Source organism: Canis lupus, chromosome 2 (assembly GCF_003254725.2).
Source record: "Canis lupus dingo isolate Sandy chromosome 2, ASM325472v2, whole genome shotgun sequence".
Classification (NCBI taxonomy): domain Eukaryota; kingdom Metazoa; phylum Chordata; class Mammalia; order Carnivora; family Canidae; genus Canis; species Canis lupus.
In genome coordinates this window covers 36,334,990-36,359,858 of record NC_064244.1, presented here as the reverse complement: position 1 = coordinate 36,359,858, position 24,869 = coordinate 36,334,990, and the positions used below count along the sequence as shown (strand labels likewise).

At 42.9% G+C, this 24,869-nt stretch overlaps 1 protein-coding gene across 17 annotated transcripts in view; it reads right to left on the bottom strand.

The window, feature by feature from the left end:
* Positions 1-24,869, bottom strand: part of ARHGAP26 (Rho GTPase activating protein 26) — a 418,559-nt gene that overhangs the window by 303,175 nt on the left and 90,515 nt on the right. For 14 of the 17 annotated variants that reach the window (XR_003136017.3, XR_003136019.3, XM_035713919.2 and 11 more), the window contains exons 2-5: positions 14,387-14,482; positions 12,752-12,813; positions 7,837-7,908; positions 2,221-2,322 (exon numbers count right to left, since the gene is read on the bottom strand). Coding sequence is in view for 15 of the 17 variants with exons in the window: in XM_035713919.2 (XP_035569812.2) it covers positions 2,221-2,322; positions 7,837-7,908; positions 12,752-12,813; positions 14,387-14,482 (332 nt within the window). In the remaining 2 variants the exon portion in view is untranslated. Of the gene's footprint in view, positions 1-2,220; positions 2,323-7,836; positions 7,909-12,751; positions 12,814-14,386; positions 14,483-15,701; positions 15,840-16,658; positions 16,809-21,521; positions 21,582-24,869 lie in introns of those variants that run through there. The other 3 variants (XM_035713924.2, XM_035713925.2, XM_035713926.2) reach the window with 3 other exon arrangements.

The window sequence follows — 24,869 nt, the reverse complement described above, 5'->3', positions numbered from 1 at the left end:
AAAGCCCACCACAAACACTGGTTGCCAGAGTTGCTACTGGGCACCCTCTTCATCACTTACACAACTGGTTTAAATGCCCATATCAAAGCAGAGGGTTCTGAAAACCAGATATTATTAACTGAGGATGGGTAACAAATCCTTGATGGGCAGGGGACTCAACTCCACCATCTCCTGATGTATCTTCATTGTTCAATCTTCAACCATAGGATCTTCAGAGTAAGGTTCACCTGACAGAAGTACTGCATAGTATTTGCTCAAAAACAAAGTAAATTCAAGAACGAAGGCTAGGTTGACAAGTGTCCATCAACTAAAGAAAATGCAGTATATATATATATACACATACACACACACACACACACACACACATACTATCAAGTATTACAAGTATTACTCAGGCACAAAAAGGAAGGGAAGGGGAGGAGAGGGGAGGGGAGGGGAGGGGAGGGGAGGGAAGGGAAGGAGAAATCTTGCCATTTTCAATAACGTGGATGGAGCTAGAGAGTATAATACTAAGTGAATAAGTCAGCCAGAGAAAGACAAATACCATATGATTCTACTCGTGTGAATCATATTTAAAAACCAGAACAAAGGAAAAACTAGAGACACAAACCAAGAAACAGACACTTTATTAAAGAGAACACATTGATGGTTACCAGAGAGGAGGTGGGTGAGGAGGATGGGGGAAATAGGTGTTGGGATTAAGGAGGGCACTTGTCATCATGAGCACTGGGTGATATATGGAAGGGCTGAATCACTATATTGTATACCTGAAACTAATACTACACTGTATATTAACTAACTGGATTTAAATAAAAACATTAAAAAAGAAGAAAGGCTAGCTTGGAAGTCACAGCCTCTCTTTAGCATGTAATTCAGAAAGGTTAAGGATATTGTTAAGAGGAAAATAATATTCATATAGTCAACTTCACAACTCCACTAGGAAACTGCTCTATTTCCCAGAAACCATATCCTTACTATGCAAATCTCCACAAACTAAACAAAAATGATCAGAGATGCATGGCTGCAAAGCTAACTTACTTTTCTAAGTGAACTATTCTTCATGTCAATCCAGAAAGGCTCAGGGTAGGTCAGATAGTTTACCCTTTTTGAAACAAGGTTACCAAAGCATAAAATATATGAATGAAAAATCCTACTTAAAGAAAAAAGAAAGGAAGGAAGGAAGGAAGGAAGGAAGGAAGGAAGGAAGGAAGGAAGGAAGGAAGGCTAATGTCAAACACTGGTTGAAGTAATTTTTCTTTTGGTTGAAATAATTTTTAAAAAATATAACAACAGGGGCACCTGGGTGGCTCAGTTGGTTAAGTGTCTGCCATTTGCTCGGATCATGACCTCAGGGTCCTGGGATGGAGCCCTAGGTTGGGAATCCCTGCTTGGCAGGGAGCCTGCTTCTCCCTCTCCCTCTGCCCCTCCACCCTGCTCCTGTATTCTCTCTCTCTCTCTCTAATAAATAAAATCTTTTAAAGATAAAACAACAAAGAAGAATGACCAAACCATTCCAGATGGTAACACTTCAAATCACTGATACAAGGCAGGAAGTCAAAAAGTAAGGCAGTAAGTGATGGGATGAGGACTGGGTGTTATGCTGTATGTCAGCAAATCGAACTCCAATAAAAAAATATATATACAAAAAAAAAAAATAAGGCAGTTAAGTGCAGAATCAAGGTAAATGGTCAGAGAAACAGGACACTAGATTTCAGTTTGAAAGGAAGAAGCATATTTTATTTTATTTTTTTTTAAGATTTTATTTATTCATAGAGATGCAGAGAGAGAGAGAGAGAGTTAGAGACACAGGCAGAGGGAGAAGCAGGCTCCATGTAGAGAGCCTGACGTGGGACTCGATCCAGGGTCTCCAGGATCACGCCCTGGGCTGCAGGCAGCGCTAAACCACTGCACCACCGGTGCTGCCCAGAAGAAGCATATTTTAGTGACTAGACCTGCCCAACAAGGAAGTACGTGATCTTTATCAGCAGTATGTGCCCCCACAGCACTGACAGGTTGGACAGCCGGAAAACGTGTGCTGCGGGCAGGAAGATACAAAGGGAATACAGGCATTCGGGCATCTGATGAGGTATAGGGGTCAAGCTCCTGGTTTGTGAGGTCTCTTCAAACTCTAGGACTTTCTGGCAAAGAGAAAGCAACACGTATCCCCAGCACGACACAGAACTTAAATACCTTATTCAGGATGCTAGTGAAGTTTCTTACCTCCTGAAGCTGAGATTCTTTCTTCTTGGAAGACAGATTTAAGTGTTTTTCTAAGATGCCACAATACTTTTCTGTCTCCTTGTCATACTTCTTTTTGGCTTCCTGGCAAAAAGTAGAAAGGAGAAAAAGAGTAAGATGTTGCAGGAATAAAAGCAACCTTGTCAAGACCTGCCTGCTCAATTTCATAGCTTCACCATTCTCTCAGACCCAGGACAGTAGACAACCCAGCTCTTCCTACTCTTCAAATAAATGTATGTTACATTAAGCCACCCACTCCAACCCCCACCAACAACAAACTGATGGTTTTCAGTGTCTATCATAAAGGAACCAATACAATGCCAGAAACAAGGTAAGCCCAGTATTTAATAGTGGCAAATCCAGGACTCCACATTCTGAGAAGCTCAACTGTGAAACCGAAATTTCTAGTTTTTAACTCCAAGGATGTTCAAGGGCAAACAATGGGGGCAAAGTTATCTATGAAGCTAATCCCAAAGCACTAAGATCTACTTAAAGCTTAAGTGGGACAAGTCTAGAATAAGGGCAGACCCAGCTTTAACAGTGGTCAAAAAGCACTTAATATATAGACCTAATATCCCCAAGCACAAGAGTAACATATATGGGTCTTTAAAATGACAAAAGATTCAAAAAGAAAGAAATAAGACAAAAGTATTCACAGAAGCACCATTTTTACTAACAAAAAAGCCAAAGCAACATCAGTGCCCAAAGATAGGGTTTGAGATCATTAAAGGGTGGGACATCTAATAACTTTAATTAGGAAGGCTAGGTAGTCATATAGTAAGTTGCTCATTATTTAATGTGAAGTATTAATATGATACAAACTTGCTGCATTGTACATAGAGTATAACTACCTATAAACAAAGATTAAATGGAAAAATAAATGAAAATAATCAAGTTAAGTAAATGGGATAATGGGTAATTTTCTTCCTATATCTGGCATGATCCTACATTAACATTTTTCAAAATGGAAAATAAGATAACTATCATAATACAGTTAATAATCTCTGCTTTCCCACCAAGTCACTGACTCACAGAGATTCTACTTGTATCTCCCATTTTACAGTTAAGAACACTGAGATCCAGGGAGGTTAAGTTGTGAAAAGTCATACAGAGTGACAGAGTTGGGATCTAAGGCCAGAATAGGCCGCTTCCAAAGCCTACCTCTCAATCGCACCTGAGACACATGTTCACAGGAGGTCTCTCTTTTCCATTCACTTCCTAGTGGGAATGGCAATAAGGGGGCTGGAAGATGTTGGACAGTGGCCTAACAAACAGGATCAATTTCACTGAGTCCATAAGTCTTAATCTTGACTCAGGTGGAACCCACAGGAACTATTTTTCTGCAACTCCAAGGCCTCTAAGAGGAGAAAAAAAGTTTTTGCAGCCAGATAAAGCAGCTCAGAGACATCTCCAGTCATTTCACAAAGATATAACAAGCCAATCACTCTGTGTTGGGCTCCTTTAGCCACTAGACAAGGCAAAAGTGATCTCAAGCCTCTTGCTGGGGATATTCTAGTAGGACAAACATAATTAACCAGGAAACAAATAACTACAGACAACTGCAAGTGCTATGAAGGAAATAAGGTGCAGAGATGCTGCAGACAGTACGCTCAAGAGAGGCCTCACTGGGGAGGGAGCGTGAGCTAAGACATGATAATCATGTGAGGGACAGGGTGGACACTTCTAGAGCCCAAGAGCAGCAAGTTCAAAGGCTCTGAGCTTAACACTGGGAAGCCCAAGCAGCACAGGTGACAGGAATCACCAAGAAGCTCTCACTTGAAGCCCTGACCATCTCCTGCCACATTAGAACACCATTTTACCTGGTCAACAAGATTCTAAGCCTCTCAAAGAGTAGAATCATTACATACCATTTTTAGCTGACATGTATCCATTTCTACAAATCTGAATTTTCCTTGAAAGATACCTTATCTACAAGAACTCAATACACAGAAGCAAGTGAGGAAAAAGCCCAAGGAGACCTTAAGCTAGACGCTTGTCTCAAGCAACTCTTTCCTGTATAAGAACCAATAACTTTGAGCTAGGGCTCCAACTCCACTTAATGCTCACAGATCCACCCCAGGAGCCTGTCAGCAAGCTCCAAGAACCCTGTGCTGGGATAGCCCAGCTGGCCAGAGGGGAGAAAAGGCCAGAGAACATGAGTCACCAGCATTCTGTGACTTTCTGGCAACCAAACTGCCACATTCCATGTTCAAGAGCTAAATAGAAAGGGCAGCAGTTTCTGTCCTGAGAAACCAAGCAATAAGACCTCAAAGGTAAGTCTACTAAGATTTAGATAATGTTCTTAAAACAGGAGGGTGGTGTTAGTGATTTTAAATTCCCAACTCAGGTATGACATGGTGCTCATCTTCCAGGGAATCCACTGTGGGTGGCTAAATGAACAAAAGACAGTATTAGGGTTCTGGAACTTATTTCCAAGCCTACACGGACTGACTCTAAACAAATCACGGCCCCTCTCCAGAACTGGGTTCTTACACTGAGGTACTCCATGAGGTAACTGCTCAGGTTTCTTCCTCTTTCAGTTCTGAGAGTGTCTAACAGAGTAAGAATAAAAACATCCACTTCCTCATAGGCCTATTGGGATAAAATAAGATAAACCATAGACTGTGCTTAGCAGAGAGCCCAGCACACAGGAAATGCACAGTAAAATTCAAGAATGGTGATGACAGTAGCCATCGCAGCAATAGTGGTAAAGAGGCCCATCATCTGAACATACCTCCTCCTCCTTATCGAGAACACTCCTTGTTTTCTATGTCCAATGTCCTATGAAGGTAAGCCTTCATAGCACTTCCACAATTGGAAATTATGTTTATTTACACCTTTTTGTTTCAGGTCGTTCACCCTAGCCACACCATGAGCACATTACATCTTCACTTGCTCTCTACCATAAACTAGTGTGTCACATGGAGCCAGGCACAGAGCAGGCACTCATGTATTTTTTTTCAATGAATGAACTATGTGTATTGAACCTAACAGCTAACATCAAAAGACTATATAACACTGTTCTAAGCACTTCACATGTGTTTACTCATGTCTTCCTCATAGAACTCTAAGAGGTAGGGCAGCACGGGTGGTTCAGTAGTTTAGCATCGCCTTCAGTCCAGAGTGTGATCCTGGAGACCCGGGATCGAGTCCCGCATCAAGTTCCCTGCATGGAGCCTGCTTCTCCCTCTGCCTGTGTCTGCGCCTCTCTCTCATAAATAAATAAATAAATAAATAAATAAATAAATAAATAAATAAATAAAAATATTAAAAAAAAAAAAGAACTCTAGGAGGTAAATATTATTGCTCCCCCATTCTACAGATCAGGAAACAGGCACGGAGAGGTTCAGCTACTCCCCAAGTTGGCATGCCAATGGCACAAGTGAGGTTAGGGCCCCCTATTCACCAATGCTAACTTCTTCTCTACTTTCACTGTAGAGCACAGCTCTCCAAATGTACCTCAGCTGGAGGAAAAACAAATTCCCCTAAACTCAGAATTCTGAACATAGGGTCAAGCTCTGGGCTCACGCCCTACAGCAGGGCAGCTACACTAACACCAGAATGCCCAGGAGTCCTCCTCCCTGGCAGTCTTCATATCCAACACTAACTTCTGCTTCTTGCAAGTAGCAACAGGTTGTTATAGCAACCGAAGCAGCAGGAGAGGGGGAGGAAGGGTAATTTTAGCACCACACAGGCAGAGTTCAGAAACTTCCACTTGGCTGCTCAAGAGCCCTGGCTGGCTTTTAGGTATTCTTTAGGCTGCTGCCTAGACTGCCTGGTGAAGAGTGTGTTTCTTTGCTTTCTCTTATATGTATACAATACTAGGATATAAATATGTGCATGTAGGGGGAAGGGAGGAACAAGTACAGTGAAAAAAGGAAATGACACAGGAAGGAGAAGGAGAAATCACCCCCAACATCACACACTGTTCAAGAAGAATGAGAGATCAGAGTGTGTATGAGAGGCAACACGTTTTTACGAGTAATGACTTTAAACAAATTATTTTATTCTCCTACATCCCATCATCTACAGCCCCACCCCTACCTCACCCCCAGAAAAGTACCTGCTCCAGTCATTGCAATTACTGGTATTACCCAAAAGGACCCCACTCAGACTCCTGCTCTTCCTCCATGGTTATGAAAGCCCAAAACTAGGGCTGAGGGAAGAGGCCAGAGTGAGAAACATCTGTGCTCAGATGCAGAAAAGATTCTTGGAAAGGGGAGTCAATAAAGAGGTCTATCTGCTCTGTTGCTGTCTCAAAGCTCTTCAGAATGTCCAGAGCCACTACTGTATGTTATGGTGTAGGAAGCACAGGTCCCGAGGCCACTAAAGTGAAGGTTTGCTCATTGGGCCCACAAACATGAGAACCTGGGGAGGGACACTTATGGCAAAATCTTGGACAAAATCTTAGCAGAACAAGACTCCCTTTTAATTTTACACTCCTTAATCCATGATATAAAACCCATGAGCTCTAATTTCTTCATAAATGTAAAGTGTAAAATTGGTAGAAAGTGCTAAAGAACTGGAAGAAAAATCTTCGCTATGGTCCATCCTTCAAACTGCAGTCCACCATCCCTCAGAAGAACCCTGACTGAACAGCACATCTTTTTCAGCCCCAATCGTATTCATTTTCAGAAGCACATGTGCTTATTAGGTGGGGTGGGGAGAGAGATCCCACTTCATTATATTTCAGTTACCTTTTCCCCATCTACGGGCATCGACCTCTCAAGACCATTTCACAACTGAGTAAAAATCTAAACATGTCAGAGTCATGTTGCCCAAAACTCCCTGCAGGTGGCGCAAAGGACTGCAGCTGAAGGAGTTACAGTTCCAGAAAAAGAGGAAGAAAATCTTGAAAATCCTTCTGCTTTCCTAGATCCCAATGCAAACACCTTCCCCGCAGGTGGCCTCCTGAACACCCTACTGACAAACTACCTAGGGTTTCCTAGTGATTTCTCACAGAGCAGGGTAACTCTGAAGAATCCATCTTTCAAAAATGAACAAGATTCCCTTGGTAGTCTTTTCATGGAAATTTCAGCTACAAGTCAGCCACATTTCAGGTGCAGTTCCTCCCGGTCAGTGGTAACAAACTGGGACCTAGAAATTGAAGCAGTCCTGCTTTGTGACCTGCACCATGTGGAAATAGGCTTTTAAAAAAAAAAATGCCAACATTTTTTTAAACCAGGAAATTTCAAAGAAAACTGGCTTTTCAGTTTCTCTTGAAAAGCGTCAAGATCTGGCAACAAAGGGCACATTTTGACTCCACAAAAAAAGGAGCTCAGAATAGGGTCACCATGCCCTCAGGCCCAGTTTGCCTGAGGGCGTGGTCTAGGCTCTGAGTCCAGAACCTCTGCAATAAGAACAATTCCACCTTGTCCAAGCACCCATGTATCCACTAACACAAGGAAGCATGTCTTCTACTTTTACATGATTTATGAGCCAGCACAAAACGATTAGGTAACAAAATACTAGAATGACTGCTCTGAGGTTGACCACTCAATCTTACTTTAGACGCTTGTGAGTAACAGATGAGCCCCTATATAAAATCCAAACCAGGGCTGCCCGAAAATCCAAGAACAAGGTTTGCGTAATTCTCACCTTGGCAGCCCCAATCTGCTCCTTTCGAAACTTCTCCAAGGGAGTGATGAGCACCTCGCTGGCATTCTCAATCTGGTGAGGAAAAACAGGGCAGGGGAATGGAGTAGACACACATACACACAAAAGCAAATATCAGGAAAAAACTCTAGCAATTCTGACACAAAATGCCTCCCTGTGTCTCACTTTAAAATTTGAGTAAGCAGGGTACCTGGGTAGCTCAGTTGGCTCAGTGACTCTTGATTTCAGTTCAGGTCATGATCTCAGGGTCCTGGGATCAAGCCCCACACGTTGGGCTCTGTACTCTGTGGGAAGTCTGCTTGAGGATTCTCTCCCTCTCCCTCTACTCATGTTCTCAATCTCTCTAAAATAAATGAATCTTTTTTTTTTTTTAAATCAAGTAATACTACTGCATGTGCCAATTGTTCACAATACTTGAAATGAAAGCATGTCAGATCAAAATCACCATCTCACAACATGGAATTCTTCCTATGGCTGATTCTCTAAAAATGGGTACCTTTGGGTCACCTGGGTGGCTCACTTAGTTAAGTGTCTGCCTTTGAATCTCAGGGTCCTGCAGGGAGTCTGCTTCTCCCTCTCCTTCTGGCCCCCCCCACCCCCAATTGTGCTCTCACTTGCTTGCTCTAATGAATAAATTTAAAAATCTCAAAAATAATAAAAATGAGTACCTCTAAAAATGTAAGCAACCATGTAAAGGCAGAGGGGAACTAGTAACAGGGTAGGTTCTAAATTTCAGCTTCGGGTGACATCTTGTAAATGCCTATTCACCCAAGTTACATTTAAGTGGATATATTTTAGGCAGATCAACACTGAGTCTAGGTTAAAAACAAGAAAACACCTTTGGACATTAAGTGGCATGAAAACCTTCCAAGCCTGACTTTTTGTATTCCTACCAGTACTAGGCTAAGATCAGGACATCTGTGCCTCCAGACCACTGGCTGCCACTCAACTTCCTCCCCCAGCTCTCACTCCATCAGGTCCTATATGCCAGCCATACCATCCCCATGCACCTCAAATGTACAAAACTTGTCCCATTTTCAGGCATTGCATTTGGTCATTCCCTCACATGCTCTGGCCCCAAATGCTCTGATGGATGACACATTTCTTATTCTAATTGAGGTTTTGGCTTAAAGGTCACCTCTTTAAGAAGGCCTTCCATGATCACCAGCATATTCCAAAGTAACTTCTCACCACCCCACCAAGGGTTTTCTTCAAAAGATGTAAGCCAGCTAAAGTTTTCTAATTCACCATTATACACACACACACACACACACACACACAATCACTATCTTGTAAATGTTCACTTGCCTGCCATTTTCCCCCAAACACAGAGGAGTGCTGAAAACAAAGGAGCACTCGAATATTTTTCAATGACTATGTGAATGAATGAATTATTTCTTGACTGGCTGCCAACTGTGTGACCACAGGCAAAGCATTTAACCTCTCTGGGCTCTAATTTCCTCATCTGCAAAATGAGTAGGCTGGATTGTTCCAGTTCTAAGATTCTAAGGTCTATTCTAAGACAGTAAAATATTTTACAATCTTTCCTTTTAAGTCATTCACTGCTCCTTCATTGCTCAACTAATTATTTCAGGAATCCTGATGCAACAAAGCATTATTTTTCTAAGTCACATGCATATACATCACAATGAAACCAACAGAGTAAATGCCAGAAAGGCAAAGATGGACACAGCCAAGAACTAACTAGGCAAGGGAGGAATAAAAGGTGGCAGGTCTCCAAATTTATTGCCATTTGCCTTTTTCTCAATTTTGAAAGCACTTATCTGAGAAGAGAGCATTTTAACATGAGGGTTGCAATGTTAACTTGTTTGATTTTTATTATTATTTGATGTTGCTTAATGGGCTCACTAGCTTAAATCTTGCACAAATAAGGTAAGTCTCCAAAGCTCACAGTGGTATGCTGAACCCCTAAGCCACCAATTCTCAGCCTGAGCTGCATGTCAGGCTCATCTGGGAAGTTTCTAAAAACCCCAATGTCCAGCCTACACTTCAAACCAATAAAATCAGAATCTCTGTACTTCGTCCCAGGCATCAGTGTATTTTATACTTCCCAAGTTGCTCCAGTGGTTGACAATCTAGCCTTAAGGAGAAACTAAATACACAAAAGCAGTAACTACTCATCTGGGAACCAAGATGTCCAAGATCCTGTCCCAGTCCTTCTACTGCTTGCTATTCATGTTCACTAGACCTCAGTTTTCCCATGTGGCCAATGAAAGACTACATATAGTGAGAAGTAAGGTTGTTCTGGGTCTAAGAATCTATGACTATGTTATTTCCACTCAGTTCCAAGCACTGTGCTGATGCTGGGGACACAGAAGCCCACTACAAGCCCTTCAAGAACTCCTACTTATTATGAAACAGACACATGCAATGATTATCAGACACAAGGTGGTAAGTGGAGAATCCAGAGACATGAACTGGATACTAAGAATATACAAAGCATGGCCAAATACACCAAGGAGTCAGAGAAGGCTCCCCAAAAAGGTGCAGCTTTGCAATGCTGAGCTGAACTGATGAGGCTGCCATAGAGTGAGGAGGTGGGGAAGGGGCTTGTAATAGTGAGATACTCAGACACACACAGAAGAAACTCAGTTCACTGACATAAATAATAAAATTGCAGAGGCAAGCTGAAGAGTATAATCCAGTCATTGTTCTCTTACCACAGGCCATAGCATCTACAGGGTTTTCATCGTTATTTGCTCACCACACCCCCCCATCCACAAATAGTGACTCGGCCAGGAATTAAACTCAAAAGAATCACTTCCCTTTCTTACACAATAGCACGTGCACAGACAAGCTTCCCCCTGCCTCCACCCACCACCAAACCTGCTGCAACCACCAGCCTTCTGATTCTGGTTCAAGCACCCAAAAATGAGCAATCAAGGAAAATAGAGTCTCTGTGCAGGGCAGGAGGTGAGAGCTTCTGCTGTTTGCGATTTCAAAGAAATTCCCCCATTCTTTGTCTAACACAAATGTGGGTTTGAATCCAGACTGCGACACTATTTAACTATATGATCTTAGGCATGTTATTAACCATTCTAAACTTCAATATCTTCATTTAGACCCTGAGATGATATAGGTACCACCTCACAAAGTCATCATGCGGGTTAAATTAAAAATGTGTGCATATATAATGTCTTGGTTGAGGCTATGGACTGAACAGCATCTCCTCAAGACTTATAGGGGAAGCCCTAACCTCTGTTAAATTAATTAAACAAAGAGGCCACTAGACGTAGGTGGCTCCAATGCTCTAATAGCCTACATAAGCCAACCAAAACCCAAGGCTGCAAATCCCTCAAGGTTAAGAAATAGAAACAACTAGGCTTTCCCAAATAAGGCAACAGCCTGAGATATAGCCAATCAACTTTAATTTCCTTGCTACTTCCATATGTTCTCCATAAAAGTCTTTCCCCTATAGTTCTTGTCAGTCGAGCTTTCCTAAACAGTTCCAGTTTGGTACTGTCCAATTTGAACCAATTTTTGTTCAAACAAAGTCTTAAAAATAGGATATGCCTCATTTTATCATTTAACATCCCCAGCGTGACACTTTCTGGAGATGGAGTCTTTGGAAGGTAATTACATCATCAGGGTGGAGTCCTCACAATAGGATTAATGCCCTTCTTCTGAGCCAAAACCAACAGCCATTCTGTCCCCTTTCTCTGCCATTTAAGGACACAGCAAGAAGGTAGCCATGTGCAAGCCAGGAAAAGGGTCCTCACCAGGAACCCAATCAGTTGGTTCCTTGATCCCTTGGTCTTAGACTACCTAGTCTCTAGAACTGTGAGAAATCAGTGTTTGCTATGGAAGCCATCCAGCCCAGGGTATTTTGTTATGGCAGTCTAAGCAGATTAAGACAGTGAACTTAGTTTCAAATGAGCAGTTTTAGCATGGGAAGAGAAGAAAAATCTTCATTGATAGATAGACTCTTCCTAGGCCTCTAGAGCACCACTAGCTTGGGGACAAGAACTCTTGGGGACAAATCAGCATGCCGCCAGCAGGAGGATTTCAAATCAGCTTCATTCTTGGTATCTCAGGGTTAAAGAGAGGATGTAAAAGAACTTCTTGTGGATGTGGAATCTCTCATCCATTGATGCTGAGCCACATTAGAATTAGAATACAGAAGATATTTCTTAAGAACTTAGAGATCAGCATTTGATTCTTAAATTTGCATAGTACCTCCTTTTGAAGAACTTCTTATAATTACCATCATTTACTATGTGCCCATTTACTGGGTGCATACTAGAGGGCAGGCACTGGGTTAGGTATTTCAGAATAACCCTGAAGGGCAGGGTTCACTTGGATAAATTCAATAAGATAAGGAGAGCAAGGAGCAAAGTGTGACACCTTCATCCCCACTTTGCCTATAGGGCATCAGAGGCCCCCAAAAGTTAAACAATTCAGAAGATCCACCCATAAGTCATACCTTATAGGTTCACCTTAGAGTGAATCTTTGGGAGGCCAATAAATGTGGTTCTAAAGTTATCCATAGGGATCCCTGGGTGGCGCAGCGGTTTGGCGCCTGCCTTTGGCCCAGGGCGCGATCCTGGAGACCCGGGATCGAATCCCACATCGGGCTCCTGGTGCATGGAGCCTGCTTCTCCCTCTGCCTGTGTCTCTGTGCCTCTCTCTCTCTGTGACTATCAAAAATAAATAAATAAATAAATAAAAAATAAAAAAAATAAAATAAAGTTATCCATAGTAATCTCTTAACATTTGTGAAACGTTTCCAACTCTGCAAAGATGAGAAGATAAGGCTTGCTCAAGAGCTTAAAACACTCAAGTGGTAGAGGCTGGACTAGAACCCAGTTCTTCTGACAACAAATCTCTTGACATGAACCACACTATATGAGAGCAAGAGCAGCCCAGCCATACTCACCATCCGTATCCGTTCATCTTCAAGATTCCTGAGGACAGTGGCAAATTCTTGCAAAGACCTTGCTGGAAAAGAGAAAGTGCCATGAAAGCGACATAGAGAAATGAGCTTTTGGGAGTCTTTCCAGGTACAGCTATTATGCTATGGATTGAATTCCCCTGGCACATGCAGAATCCTAAAGTCAATTGCTTCCCAAGGCTCCCCTTATCTTTTAATCATTAACGATCCAGGATGACCCTGAATGCAGGTTAATTTCACCTGGCACTCTAACTAGCAAAGGATTTCCTTCAAAGACCTGCCTGTTCCTGAGACTACCCACGACTGATGAGGTGCTGGCCAGCTTCCAGACCGTAGGCTGGAAGGGGAAGAATTACGCTTAGGAGTTGAAGGATTTCCTGCTCAGGATTTGACCTTTTCAACTCTGGTTGTGGGGCTGCGTCAGAAACCAACCTTTCCTCTGGCACCACAACTAACTACATCAGTGCAGCTCGCAATGGAAGCCACATCTCTGGCTTCTCCTTGGATTCCACTTCCTGAGTCCTCAAGCCACCTATTGATACAATGCAGCCTGCAGGATGGTGGTCAGACATGGAGAGTCTTCTTTACCCAAATTATTCCCAAAGGCAAAAGGCATTAAGTACAATAACCCTGAGGATATTCAGGACATGCATGTAATGTTGGGGAGCTTCAGGGGTTACATTGATGCGTTTCCACTGCTCTCAGCTATCTCCCAGCTGCCTTCCCTCATCCTCAGATCCTGGCACTCTGGTGACAACAGGGATTCAATAAGCATTTGACAGCTCTCTCAATCCTTGCTCACCCCTGGAGCTAACCAAGATGACCAAATGTAAGAAGAATTTAGGGCAATGACTGGACCCTGCCAAAGATAGGTGTCTTGATATTGTAAATCCTCTGTTCTCAGGATTGCCTATAAGACACAGAAGGTAATAGTGAAAAGAGAAGTAGCACAGCAAAGTAATCAATGGTAACCCCACCCTCAGCCTCTGGTAAAGGAAAGGGAGAGGAGAGCTGAACACCAAACTCCTCTGTCCATCTGAAGGCAGTGGCAGCTACCTAGCTCTAGCCAACTACTGCCAGGCCTGAATGTAGGGCCAGCTGATCAGATTCTCCAATTTTAAAAATCTAGAAAACCAGAACATTACACAAATTCAATTTATATGTTAATTCAATTAAAAAAAATGAGTGCCAAAGAAAACATGATTGTATTCTGACTTCAGCCCACAAACTATTATTTGCAATCTCCAACTCTTCCCTTATCTACCTATCTTCTGTTCTTGTTCTCAGTTCTATACTACTGTGATTGGGGCAAAGAAAAGTCACAAAAGCAGCCAGAAGCAAAACACTACAGGAGGGTGGGGAGCAGAACCCCACTGCAAACCTTCAAGCTTCCTCCTACAGGTCTGAGGGTGAAAGAGATAGTCCCAGAACTCTGAGGGGAAACCCAGAATAGCCCCTTGGCCCCTGATCCTCACTTCACCCTGCTCCCCACCACTGCTGATATGATTTCTGAATTTAGGACACTTAGATACTTCCTATCACAGGGAAAAGGCTCAGCAAGGTCACCGACAGTTATGATAAACAGTGACCCGTCTTATCATACTCATGGTTATGACTTACCTATACACATTTCATCATCTGTTTCTGCATCTCCTATGCACTGAAATTTAAATTCATTCAAGGAATCGGCAAATTTCCTCTTCGCCAAAGACAAATCTGGCAAGAAAAAGAGAAAAAATATGAATTACTGACATCAACTGATTTTCCTATATGCTGTACGGTTTAGTCCTACTAATGTAGCAGCCAGATCTGTCCCTGAGGCTTATTCCAAACACAATGTAAACTCAAAATACTGAACAGCTGTTTCTAACGTGAAATTCTGATTGGCCTGAAAAATTACTATTTCCACTACACTGCTTTAACCATTCTGGCCCCAGTTCTAATTCCTTAAGCCACGCAGTGAGTCCTGTCGTGTGCATCTGTACGGAAGAAGACCTACGGAGGAAGCGTAGGTCAGATTGGGTATCAGCATCTATACCTGTGGATGAGCCCAGCCAATGGACCTCCCAGGAGGTCAGAGGGAGCTGGAAGAAAGGGCATGAAGCGCCCCATTCTCACAGCACAGGAGATCCTGGACTCCTTATTCTGACTCAAGCACACATGAGGCCGAGTTCTCACAACCTTCAGTTCCCTTCATGAGCAGAATGACCAGCCAGCATGACAAATTTCCGTCTGAACTATTTCCCTGGGTCATCGCGTTCCCCGCCACAAGAACAAAGCCCTGGCAATGTTTTGAGTTGGGGTAAAAACACACCCCACATGTGTTATCTATAAAGCAAGCCCTTGGATACATTCAAATTGTCAAATTTAAAAAATAAGCTTTTATTTAAGACAGCATTAAAAGCCAATGATCCCTCCTGAACCCTCAGCTTCTGTTAAGGGTATAAAACCAGCCAGGTACCTTTAAGTGGCCTGACAGACACAGCTGCTCGGTACAAATGTGCTTAACTTAATTCCATGTGCAGCCTTCCCGAAGATTAGGCTAATCATTCAAATTACCCTCATGGATGTTTCCCTTATTGAAAGAGAAATGGTATTATGTTCAAATTCCCAAAGGAGGAAAATAGGAGGCATAACTGCCAACATGGACTGGCTTTAATGAGATATGAGAAGGAGGTTGGAAGGATTCTGGCTTCACAGATCAACATAATCTAATGGAATAATAGCACCAATGGCATTCAGTTCTCATCTTCATTAGTTCCCAGGACTGTGCCTTAAAGTTAGGAGTCATGTTTGTTTGGGGTTTTTTTTCCCATCTTTTGGTTTTGTTTGTTTCCATTCTGTGTACCTGGCAATACATCCTGCTCAGTATGTCCTGAATAATGTGTGTGTATGGAGCAGGGTATACAAATTCAATCAGTAATGTGCAGCTCACCAATCCCAGAGCTTCCTCTAAGCAGTAGCTGCCAGTGAAGAGCCCGGCTAAGCAGTCCTGCTGTTCTCAGGTCTGGGTCTCAGGCTTCCCACACAGAGAGCAGGGGCTCCTGCTCAGAGACCATCCTCCTATGTGTTCAGATGACATGAATCTCAAGACAGCTTGTGCAAGGGCCTCTGCTCTATACCAAATGAGGAGGACACCTAAAGTGGAGAAGAAGAACCCAGAAGCCAACAGCCAATAGTCTCTGTTCTCTCCTTGGTTCAGTCACTTTAATGGAATGGTTCTTGGCAAAAAGCCCAAAGATGCTGGCAGAGGAATCAGACACCTCCTAAAACTGGCCGACCCAAGCTGAGGATATACCTAAGAACACAAATCACTCCCCAGCAAGTCAAGAAAGAAAGAGAGTCATCTCAATGTCAGAACACTGTGAGGAGGAAAGACAGGAGGCCACAAGTGGGCAGGATGAGATAAAGGCAGAATCACCCTTCATAGTGGAAGACAAAGCCCCCAAGAAGGCCAAGGGGTATCAGGCACAGAATATGGGCATGGCTGTGCTCAGTTCCATTATGGTCAGAATGTTCTCCTGATTGGAACTCACAAAGGCCTTGAGCCAAGAGTACAAATAGGGTTGCTTCTCTATCCACCTAACAATCATCTGTGCCTCCCCCATAGGCAAGAAAGACTCAAGCTGGACAAGCATCTACACAAAGTGGAAGAAAGGTGAAATGTAAGCTAGGTTTAGGAAATCTCCCAACATGCACCTGAGAAGTTGTGCTGCCAAGGGCAACTACTAATGACAATCAAGGAGTAGCTAATAATGCACAACAGGGCCTTTGTGGGGCCTTTTCAAAGGAGGACCCATTTAACCTGGAGCAGGGCCTGCTAGCTTATGACCAGAAAGTAACTTTATTTCATTGCTGAATGACACACAGGACACCCCACCACAACACAAACCTGAGAAGCCATGTGGGCCCTGTGAAGCTGATATAAGGAGGCCTGTCCCCTTGATGGAAGAATTAGGTGGTGAGTACTGGTCTGGAGTTCATACTGGGTTGTAGGCCAGGGAACACAGCTAGATATACTAAGAGTCCCAGTTACTGGAATCTGAAAAGGAATTCACAATGGGCTTGAATGGCTCATTCCTGAGAGAGAAATCTTTTGGGAAAGGCGTAGGGGGACACTGGGTATTTTGCTTTTTCAGCATCTGCTCCCCAGTCTTTGCAACAGCAGCTCAAGTTTGCTTTGGAAAAACTCCCCCTTTATACCTGCCTTGCATAAGGTCCTGGTTGTAGGCCAATCAGCCCCTTCCCCAGCCTCTAGCCCTCACCCCAACCTCACCTGGCTCCTGGGTTCAAATTTCAGCTCCACTGTTTACTAAAGGTGTAACTAACCCTAGCTTAGGCCTAACTTCTTAAGTCGCCTCCCCTGACCTAAGTTGTCAGCCTCAGCTTATCCATCAGATTGTCAAGAGACGGAGGGAGACAGACTGCCCCAGCACTTAGTATACTGTAAGCTTTGGTATTCTAGGCAAGGCTGGTCTATTCTTTCCTAACGTGTGAATCTTGCAATGACAGAACCCAGGGAAGGTAATAAGCAGGACTACCTGTGTTGAGAACTCAGCTAAGTTACGGGAGGGACATAAGAGCACACAGCTCAAAGGTGGGGATCTGGGGCTCTATCAGCTCCTGGGAGCAGAGATCCTTGTAGCATATGTGGATATACCATGATGCCTCACCCCAGTTGAGATAAACCCCTCTCTGTTACATGGAACAATGGAGAAGACGCCCAAAAAGAACACCTAAAACACACTGATTCCTTTTTTTTTTTTTTAATTTTTATTTATTTATGATAGTCACAGAGAGAGAGAGAGGCAGAGACACAGGCAGAGGGAGAAGCAGGCTCCATGCACCGGGAGCCTGACGTGGGATTCAATCCCGGGTCTCCAGGATCGCGCCCTGGGCCAAAGGCAGCCGCTAAACCGCTGTGCCACCCAGGGATCCCCACACTGATTCTTATATATTTCAACCCTGAATAACTGGTGGCATCTTATGTAGATGATCAACTCTCCAAATAGTTGCAGGGAGATTTCTTTCTGGAGTCTTCACTCTGACACAAAGGGAATCTAACACGCACATGCCAGTAAGAGGAGTGGAGAAGGAAGAGAGGCTGGTACTGGTGCTGAGTGGATGCCAAACGTCATGACACCCTGCTCATATAAACCCACTGTTTCATGTCCAGTGCAAGATAGAAGAAGGTGCCAGAAGTCAGTGATATTTACTTTGCAGAAACATCTGTTGCTAGAAAGGCAGAACGCTGGCCAGAGCAGAGAGAAGTCGTAACTGGTAGCTTCTGGGGAGGACAAGTATTTGCCTTACAGAATTAAATCACCTCCACCTCTGAGTGAGGAGACCAAGGCAGCTAAGGGACACAGAAACAGCTAGAAGTCTGGGCTTTGGGGGACTGCTCTCAAAGGTGTCTGTTGACTAGGGGAACAAAGGGGAAGTGTCCTTCTCTTCCTGGGGATGCCATGCTCTGCCTCCCCAGATACTCTTCTGCACAAAGTGTTAAGAGAATTTAACTTAAGTACCAATTCTTTTTTCAGTAAAAGAAGGTTCATGCTTTTTCTTAAAGTTAGGATCTACCTTAATTTACACAAGTTTTACCTCAGTACCACAAGTCAAGCCATTCCCACTTTCTCCTTGGGGAAAGTTAAACACCTATGTGCACATACAAACACACCATGTGCACACATAATGAAGCACTCAAGGTAACCTTATCATCACAGTTATTTCAGCACATCTATTTCCTTTCTCTGACCTCCAAAGTTATCAGAACTGTATATAACTCTCCATAAAAATTTTTATTCCTTGGTTACATCTCCCTGGATTTAGAAACTGATTACAGTTAATGAAGTCCAAGTGCCAAGGTAAGTACTTGTAACAAGAATGGCCTCTTGGCTGCTTGAAGCACAAACACCTAAATCCCCAGGCCTCGCTAATCTCTCCCTTGTCTGAAAGTCAATTATACTTACTCTCTGTGCCTGATCACCTTGTATCTGGAATGATTCCAGAACTATGCATGAGTGGTTCCCTGGCATAATGCATAGTAAGTGCCTGAGACAGGACCGGACAAGGAGGCCCTCAAAGACATGTTGTACTGAACTGACTGGGCATGGTAACAGAAGTTGGCTTACATGTAGAACATCTGAGATTGCCAAGTAAGAGGACCTGCAGTGAGGGCTAAGAGGTGGACATGAGTCCCCAAGAGTGCAGCTTTGCCCACAACTCCCATTCTCAGCTAACCTTACCACTCTCTAAGCCAAACTCTCTCTCCTATTATACCATCTTGAAAAAGGGCCAACCAAAGGCCTCTTGCTGCGTCCCCAGTTTGGCAAAAGTGCCACCATATGTCCGGCCACACAAGTCAAAGTCACACACTCATGTGTTGTCCCTAGCAGCACAGTGTCCTTCCCAAGTGTGTCTACCCATCCTCCTAAGCATCTCAGTTCTATTCACTCTTCCCATCACCATCAGCAACACCTCAATCAAATGCCACCATTTGCCTCATGTAACTGCAAATGCCTCTGCTCTGGTCCCCCACACCCACTTTTGTTCCTCTAATCAGTTCTCCCACCATTAATGTCAGCTCCAATAGTGAATCCTGCGGTGGATTCCCATAGCTCTAAAAACTAAGACCAAAGTCCCTCCCAAAGTCTGAGATGCCTTGAGGGACCTAGGCCTTCAACTCCCTTTCCGGGTTTTGCCAGTTCCTAGAATGTCCTACTTGTACCTGGAGCCCTTAACTCAAGGATTCAGTCCTCTAAAAAGCCTGTCCTGACTTCTGTAACGAGGCCAAGCCCTACTCTACCTTCACTCTGATTCCTATGCACCTCCTTTTTTTTTGTACCTCCTTCTTCATAGCAATTTTATATTGTTCGGGTGATAATTCTGTTAATACCTCCCCAACTAGTAAATCCCTTAAGGGTGAGGATTGTGTCCCTTCATGCTCACCACTATATCCTTACAACCTAGCACATCACCTGGCTGAGAGCAGGAGTCATAAAAAGAACAAAGGGGGAAGGTAAATTGGGCACTCCACTGGTTTATGTACTCATCAAAGGTGAAGTTCCTGATTATATAATTCACAGGTGAAAAAAGGCAGATTATATATATATATATATAAGAAAATTCAAGCTCAGACAAGTCTGGCTGAAGCTTGTATATATAGGAAATGGTCACTGTTAACATAAAACCACCTCCCCTAATGTTGTCTGTTGAGAAAGATTACCACAGCGCTGCAGAGAGAGCCACAACAAGCACATGAAGTAAAACCTTCTCTATACCAAGAGATCAGGAGACATGGGCTATAAACATGCCTGGTGTTGGCCACAGCCATGTGTGCCCTTTCAGTCCCAGCCTGTCCCCAAACCTGGAGGTCAAACAGACAAAGGTAAATTTCCAGAGACACTTCTCTTTTTCCCCATGCCTGGGCAAGCTGAAAACCCATCCTATCAGAAACAAGGCTTGGGGAGCATTTATCCCAGTCTGCGTGTGGCATTTTAAACCTAGTGCCATTGCTTAACTGTAAGAAAAGCAAGTGATGTTCCTTTGTTAAGCACCATTCTACAGCCTTAAACCCTGCACTTCAGGACCAAAAAGAGGTAGTGTTCAAATCTTGAGTAGAACAAAATACCACCACCACCACCACCACCACCACCACCCACCCCCTGGTAGCATTCTAGTTTCTGTAACGCAGTCTTACCTGTGGCCACTAGGTGGTGATAGACTGTGTCAGAGAAAGGGTACTAATAATCCAAGGAGAAATGACAAAGCTAGCCTCAAAAGTAGTGCTGGGCACAGATCATGTCCTGCTGATGAAGACACGGAGTCGAGAAGGGAAATGTTCAGTGGGCACTCAATCAGCAGTGGAGGGAGGGGGCCTCCACGGGGGAAGAAGTGCCCTAATAAATTCAAAGGACCTGTGTTCATCTTATCCACTCAAGCCTGAGACATAGAGAAGAGCTGGAGGGATCAAGTCACTATAAGCATGTCTCTTACATTCTTTCAAATCTAGCTGGAACAGACTCAGAAAACCGCTCATGTCACCAGAGGATGATATGCCCACCAGCCATATCAACCACCATGTTACATCATGTGCATTCTGATTATACATCCATGTGCTTTTCCTGAGGCCATTTCCCTAAAACTCTATTTCCTAAATGAGGCCATAACCAACACAGACTCTGGAGAATTTGTTTTTCCTTAGCCAGAGCGCTAAGGCTAATAAAATTTTCAGAGTTGATTTTAAAAATGAAATTCAGCAGAAGGGGCTTCACCCTTTTTCCAGATGTCTAATTCTATTTACATGGAAACATCCTTTAAGAATAATATGGGAGACCCAAACTCACCTTCATCTACATCAAAAAAGTGTAAATACATGATGTATTCATTTACGGGGTACTTACTATGTAACATGTGCCTACTAAGTACTTTAACTCATTTCATCCTCATAATCATCCTACGAGTAGGATTTATAATTCCCATTTTGCAGATGGGAAAACAGATTCAGAGATTAAACAACGTGCCATGGTCACACAGCTATAAATGGCAGTATAAGAAACCTGGACCCTCTGACTTCAAATTTCTCAACTACTCTACTCTATGGCCTAACCTACTCAAATATTTGAGACTCTTATATCTATGTACTCAAAGAAATAAAAAAAGGATACATATACATTCCATGTTCTCTAGGAGAATGTAATTTAGGAGAATCTCATCTGTGTACAGTAAGTCCCCCCTTTCCTGTGGTTTCAGTTACCTGCCATTCGCCTTACTCTAGAAGCAGATGACTCTCCTGACTTAATGTCAGAAGGTCAGTAGTAACCTAATGCTATGTCACAATGACTACATCATTTACCTCATGTCACCTCATCACGTAGACATTTTATCATCTCACATCACAAGGGTGAGTACACTAAGATATTTTGAGAGTCCACATGCACATAACTTTCATTATAGTATATTGTTTTAGCTGTTCTATTGTAATTATTGTTGTTAATATCTCACTGTGCCTAACTTATAAATTAAACTTTACCATGGGTTTGTATGTATAGTCTAAGTGCAGGAAAAAAAAAAACCACATAGTCTACAGGTTTCAGTACTATCTGCAGTTTCAGGCATCCACTGGGGATCTTGCAACATATCCTCTGTGGATGGGGGAAAGGAGAGAAGGACTACTGTATATGAACTTATAAATTAAATAGAACATAGTATTGCAATCAGATTGGGGGAGAGCTACAGAAGTGCAAGCAGGGTATTATTCCAGGTGAGGCCATTGGGAGAATCTTCCCAGAGAAAAAGAATAGGGATTGCATTTGAAAAGAGGCTTAAAAGTTCAGTAGATCAGTGTAATTTGGATTTATAGAAATCAGAGGAGGTACAGGGCAGAGTAAACAGGCATGGGAAGGTATTCTAGAAGTAGCAACAGGAAGCAAAGAAATGCAACAGCAGAGGACCCAAGGTGAAACAGCAGGCAGCTGGTTGATGGAAAGAATGGAAGACAAGGAAAAGGGATAAGAATCATGGAAGGACTGGAATGCTAAGGAATTCAGACTTCATCCTCAAAGAAATGGTAACCATATTTTTATAAAGAAGAAAGACAAGATCAACTTAAACATTGAATATGACTTTCACTAAGGAGCTGGCCCAGAACATTTTGGGACTTCTACTCTTACTTCCCATCCTGCTTCCCTGCCAAAGACATAGAGCCACAGTCAAGGGCCTTTCTCTCTGTGGAATGACTAGACGACAAAGAGCATCTCTCAACCTTGACACTGGGTACAAAGATCACAGGTCAGCCAGGAGATAATCAGAACACAGAGAGATTCAGAGAAACTCTGCTCCCAACTGAAAACTCCAAGTTCACATCTGGAGTATGAGGGCTCGATAGCACCCTCACCACATACATGTAATTATATACAAAGATGTATATACTAAAACAATTGATTTCCAAAGTGCCTCATTAGCTGTTCTTAAGAACATTGGAAGTTTAAGTCCTAGCACATGGTCTTCTACAAAGAAATTCCAGACTAGCTTATTGTCACATTATTAGATACTCAAAAAACATTTGCTAATCAAGAACCAGTATGTTAAATGATTAAGTCAGCATCCAACCTATACTGAAAGCTCAAGCACTAAAGAGCCTAACCCCCAATGTGCCTGGCTCAGCCCTGACACAAAGCAGAGCAAGGACACAGAGAACTGAGCTACTGGATTCACAACAATTACATTTGCATAAAGCTCCAAGACCTTCTAAGACAGCCAGGTCAGCACAAGAAAAACTCCCTCCAGGGAAACAATGATGATTTGCTTGGTTAAAACAAAGAACCCCATTTTAAAAGAGACTGATCAAGTGAAAAGCAAAAAAGAAAGGGTATTTCCATGCAGTTAAAGGGTAAACATCACACGCGCATGCACACACACACACACACACATTTAGTCAAGATCAATTCACAAGAATATGAAGTGTGTGGACTTGGCAAACATGGATTCAAACTCTGGATCTGTCAATTGCCAGCCAGCCCTATGCTTGGGCAAATGACTCAACCCTTCCAAGAGTCTCTGCTACTATGAAGGTAACAAGTACCTCACAGGGTTGGTGTGGGAATCACAAAGGAAGGAAAAACATGAGCCAAGCACAGGGTTGCCCCAAGATGCTAGTTTTTTTTTTCACTCCCACAAGCAGAGGCTTGAATGCAGGTTGGAGACAAGAGAATAAAAAAAAAAAAAAAAAAAAAAGAATCTTAATTAGCTTAAGAATTAAGGAATTTTTGTCTCATTAATTCACCAAACTTATCAAATACAGGTATCCCCTGTTTCTCTGAAGTTTGAGTTATGCCACTTCACTTTAACAAAATATCTACATTAGTGCCTATTTTCACTAGCTACAAGAAACCCAAAAAGGATTTTTCCTTTTACACGGAAAGGGAAAATAGTATTCAGTGTTTGTTTTGCAGTGAGCCGTCCACCAGAGTAGCTAGAGTGGCCGTAGCTTTGAACTGCGTCTGTGAGTATCTGTGTTTTATCTCAATTTATTTGGTGCATCTGTTAGCAAGACATGTCCTAAAGTACTAGAAATGCCTGAGAGAGGTTATTCTGGGGCTCTAGGGATGCTTGAAAGTATGTAAATTAATAGTAATTGCTTCTTTGCTTTATCCCATTTTTAAAAGCTTAGGAAAGGTTTCATAGGAACACTCTACTTGTAGATAGTGGGGTAAACCTGTAAACTTCTAATGAACCAGCTACTGAAAATACAATTGAGTCCTTAAAAGTTTTCCTCAGATGCTTAGAAAACTCTAACACACTTTACAGAATTAAAATTTCTTTTTACCTCTTGCAGATGGTAGGAAAGGCGAAAAGTCTGGACGAAGTAAGTTTTTTATCCAAAGAGTAACTCAAAGTAGTGTGCATGGCTTCTCTCAAAGTTTATGAAGCTAAGTGGTACCTCTTAAATGCACTGACGCTAAGAAAAATATCACAAAATCCTTCCTTTCCGTTAAGTGGGGAAGGAAGCTAGCCAAGTAAAAAAGAATCAAAATGCTACCAAGACATCCAAGATAGATGGGCTTTATGGGATGCAAAGACCTGAAATGCCTAGCTTCCTGAGAAGATCTTTGCGTTTCACTCCTCAAATAGGCACACTTAAGAAAAGGGAGGGAAGTGGTTTAAGAAGAGACCACAGGAGTCAGAGCAAAAGGTCTGCAGGGAAAGCAGGTCACATGAGAACTTGAAGATCAGAGTCCAGATGGGACAGAGCTAGAACTCAGGCAGAGAATGGTAAGCTTCCTCTAGCTCAGTACCACTACACTACTATTATGCTCAACAGAGAAGAGAGGAACAGTATGTGGGAGGGACAGGTGATCCTAGCTTGGGCCTCAAGATTTGGCTTTTGCTTCTACAATGTCCTACCATCTTAAAGCAGTGCTTCTCAGACTTTAACATGCACCCGAACAGTGGAGGATCTTGTTAAAATACTGATTCTAATTCAGTAGGCCTGGGAGTGTGCATTTCAAACAAGTTCCCAGGTGATACCCATGTTGCTGGTCCAGGCACCACATTCTCTGAGTCAAGGGCTAGGAATCCCAACGGAGACCCTGAGAGTCAAGAT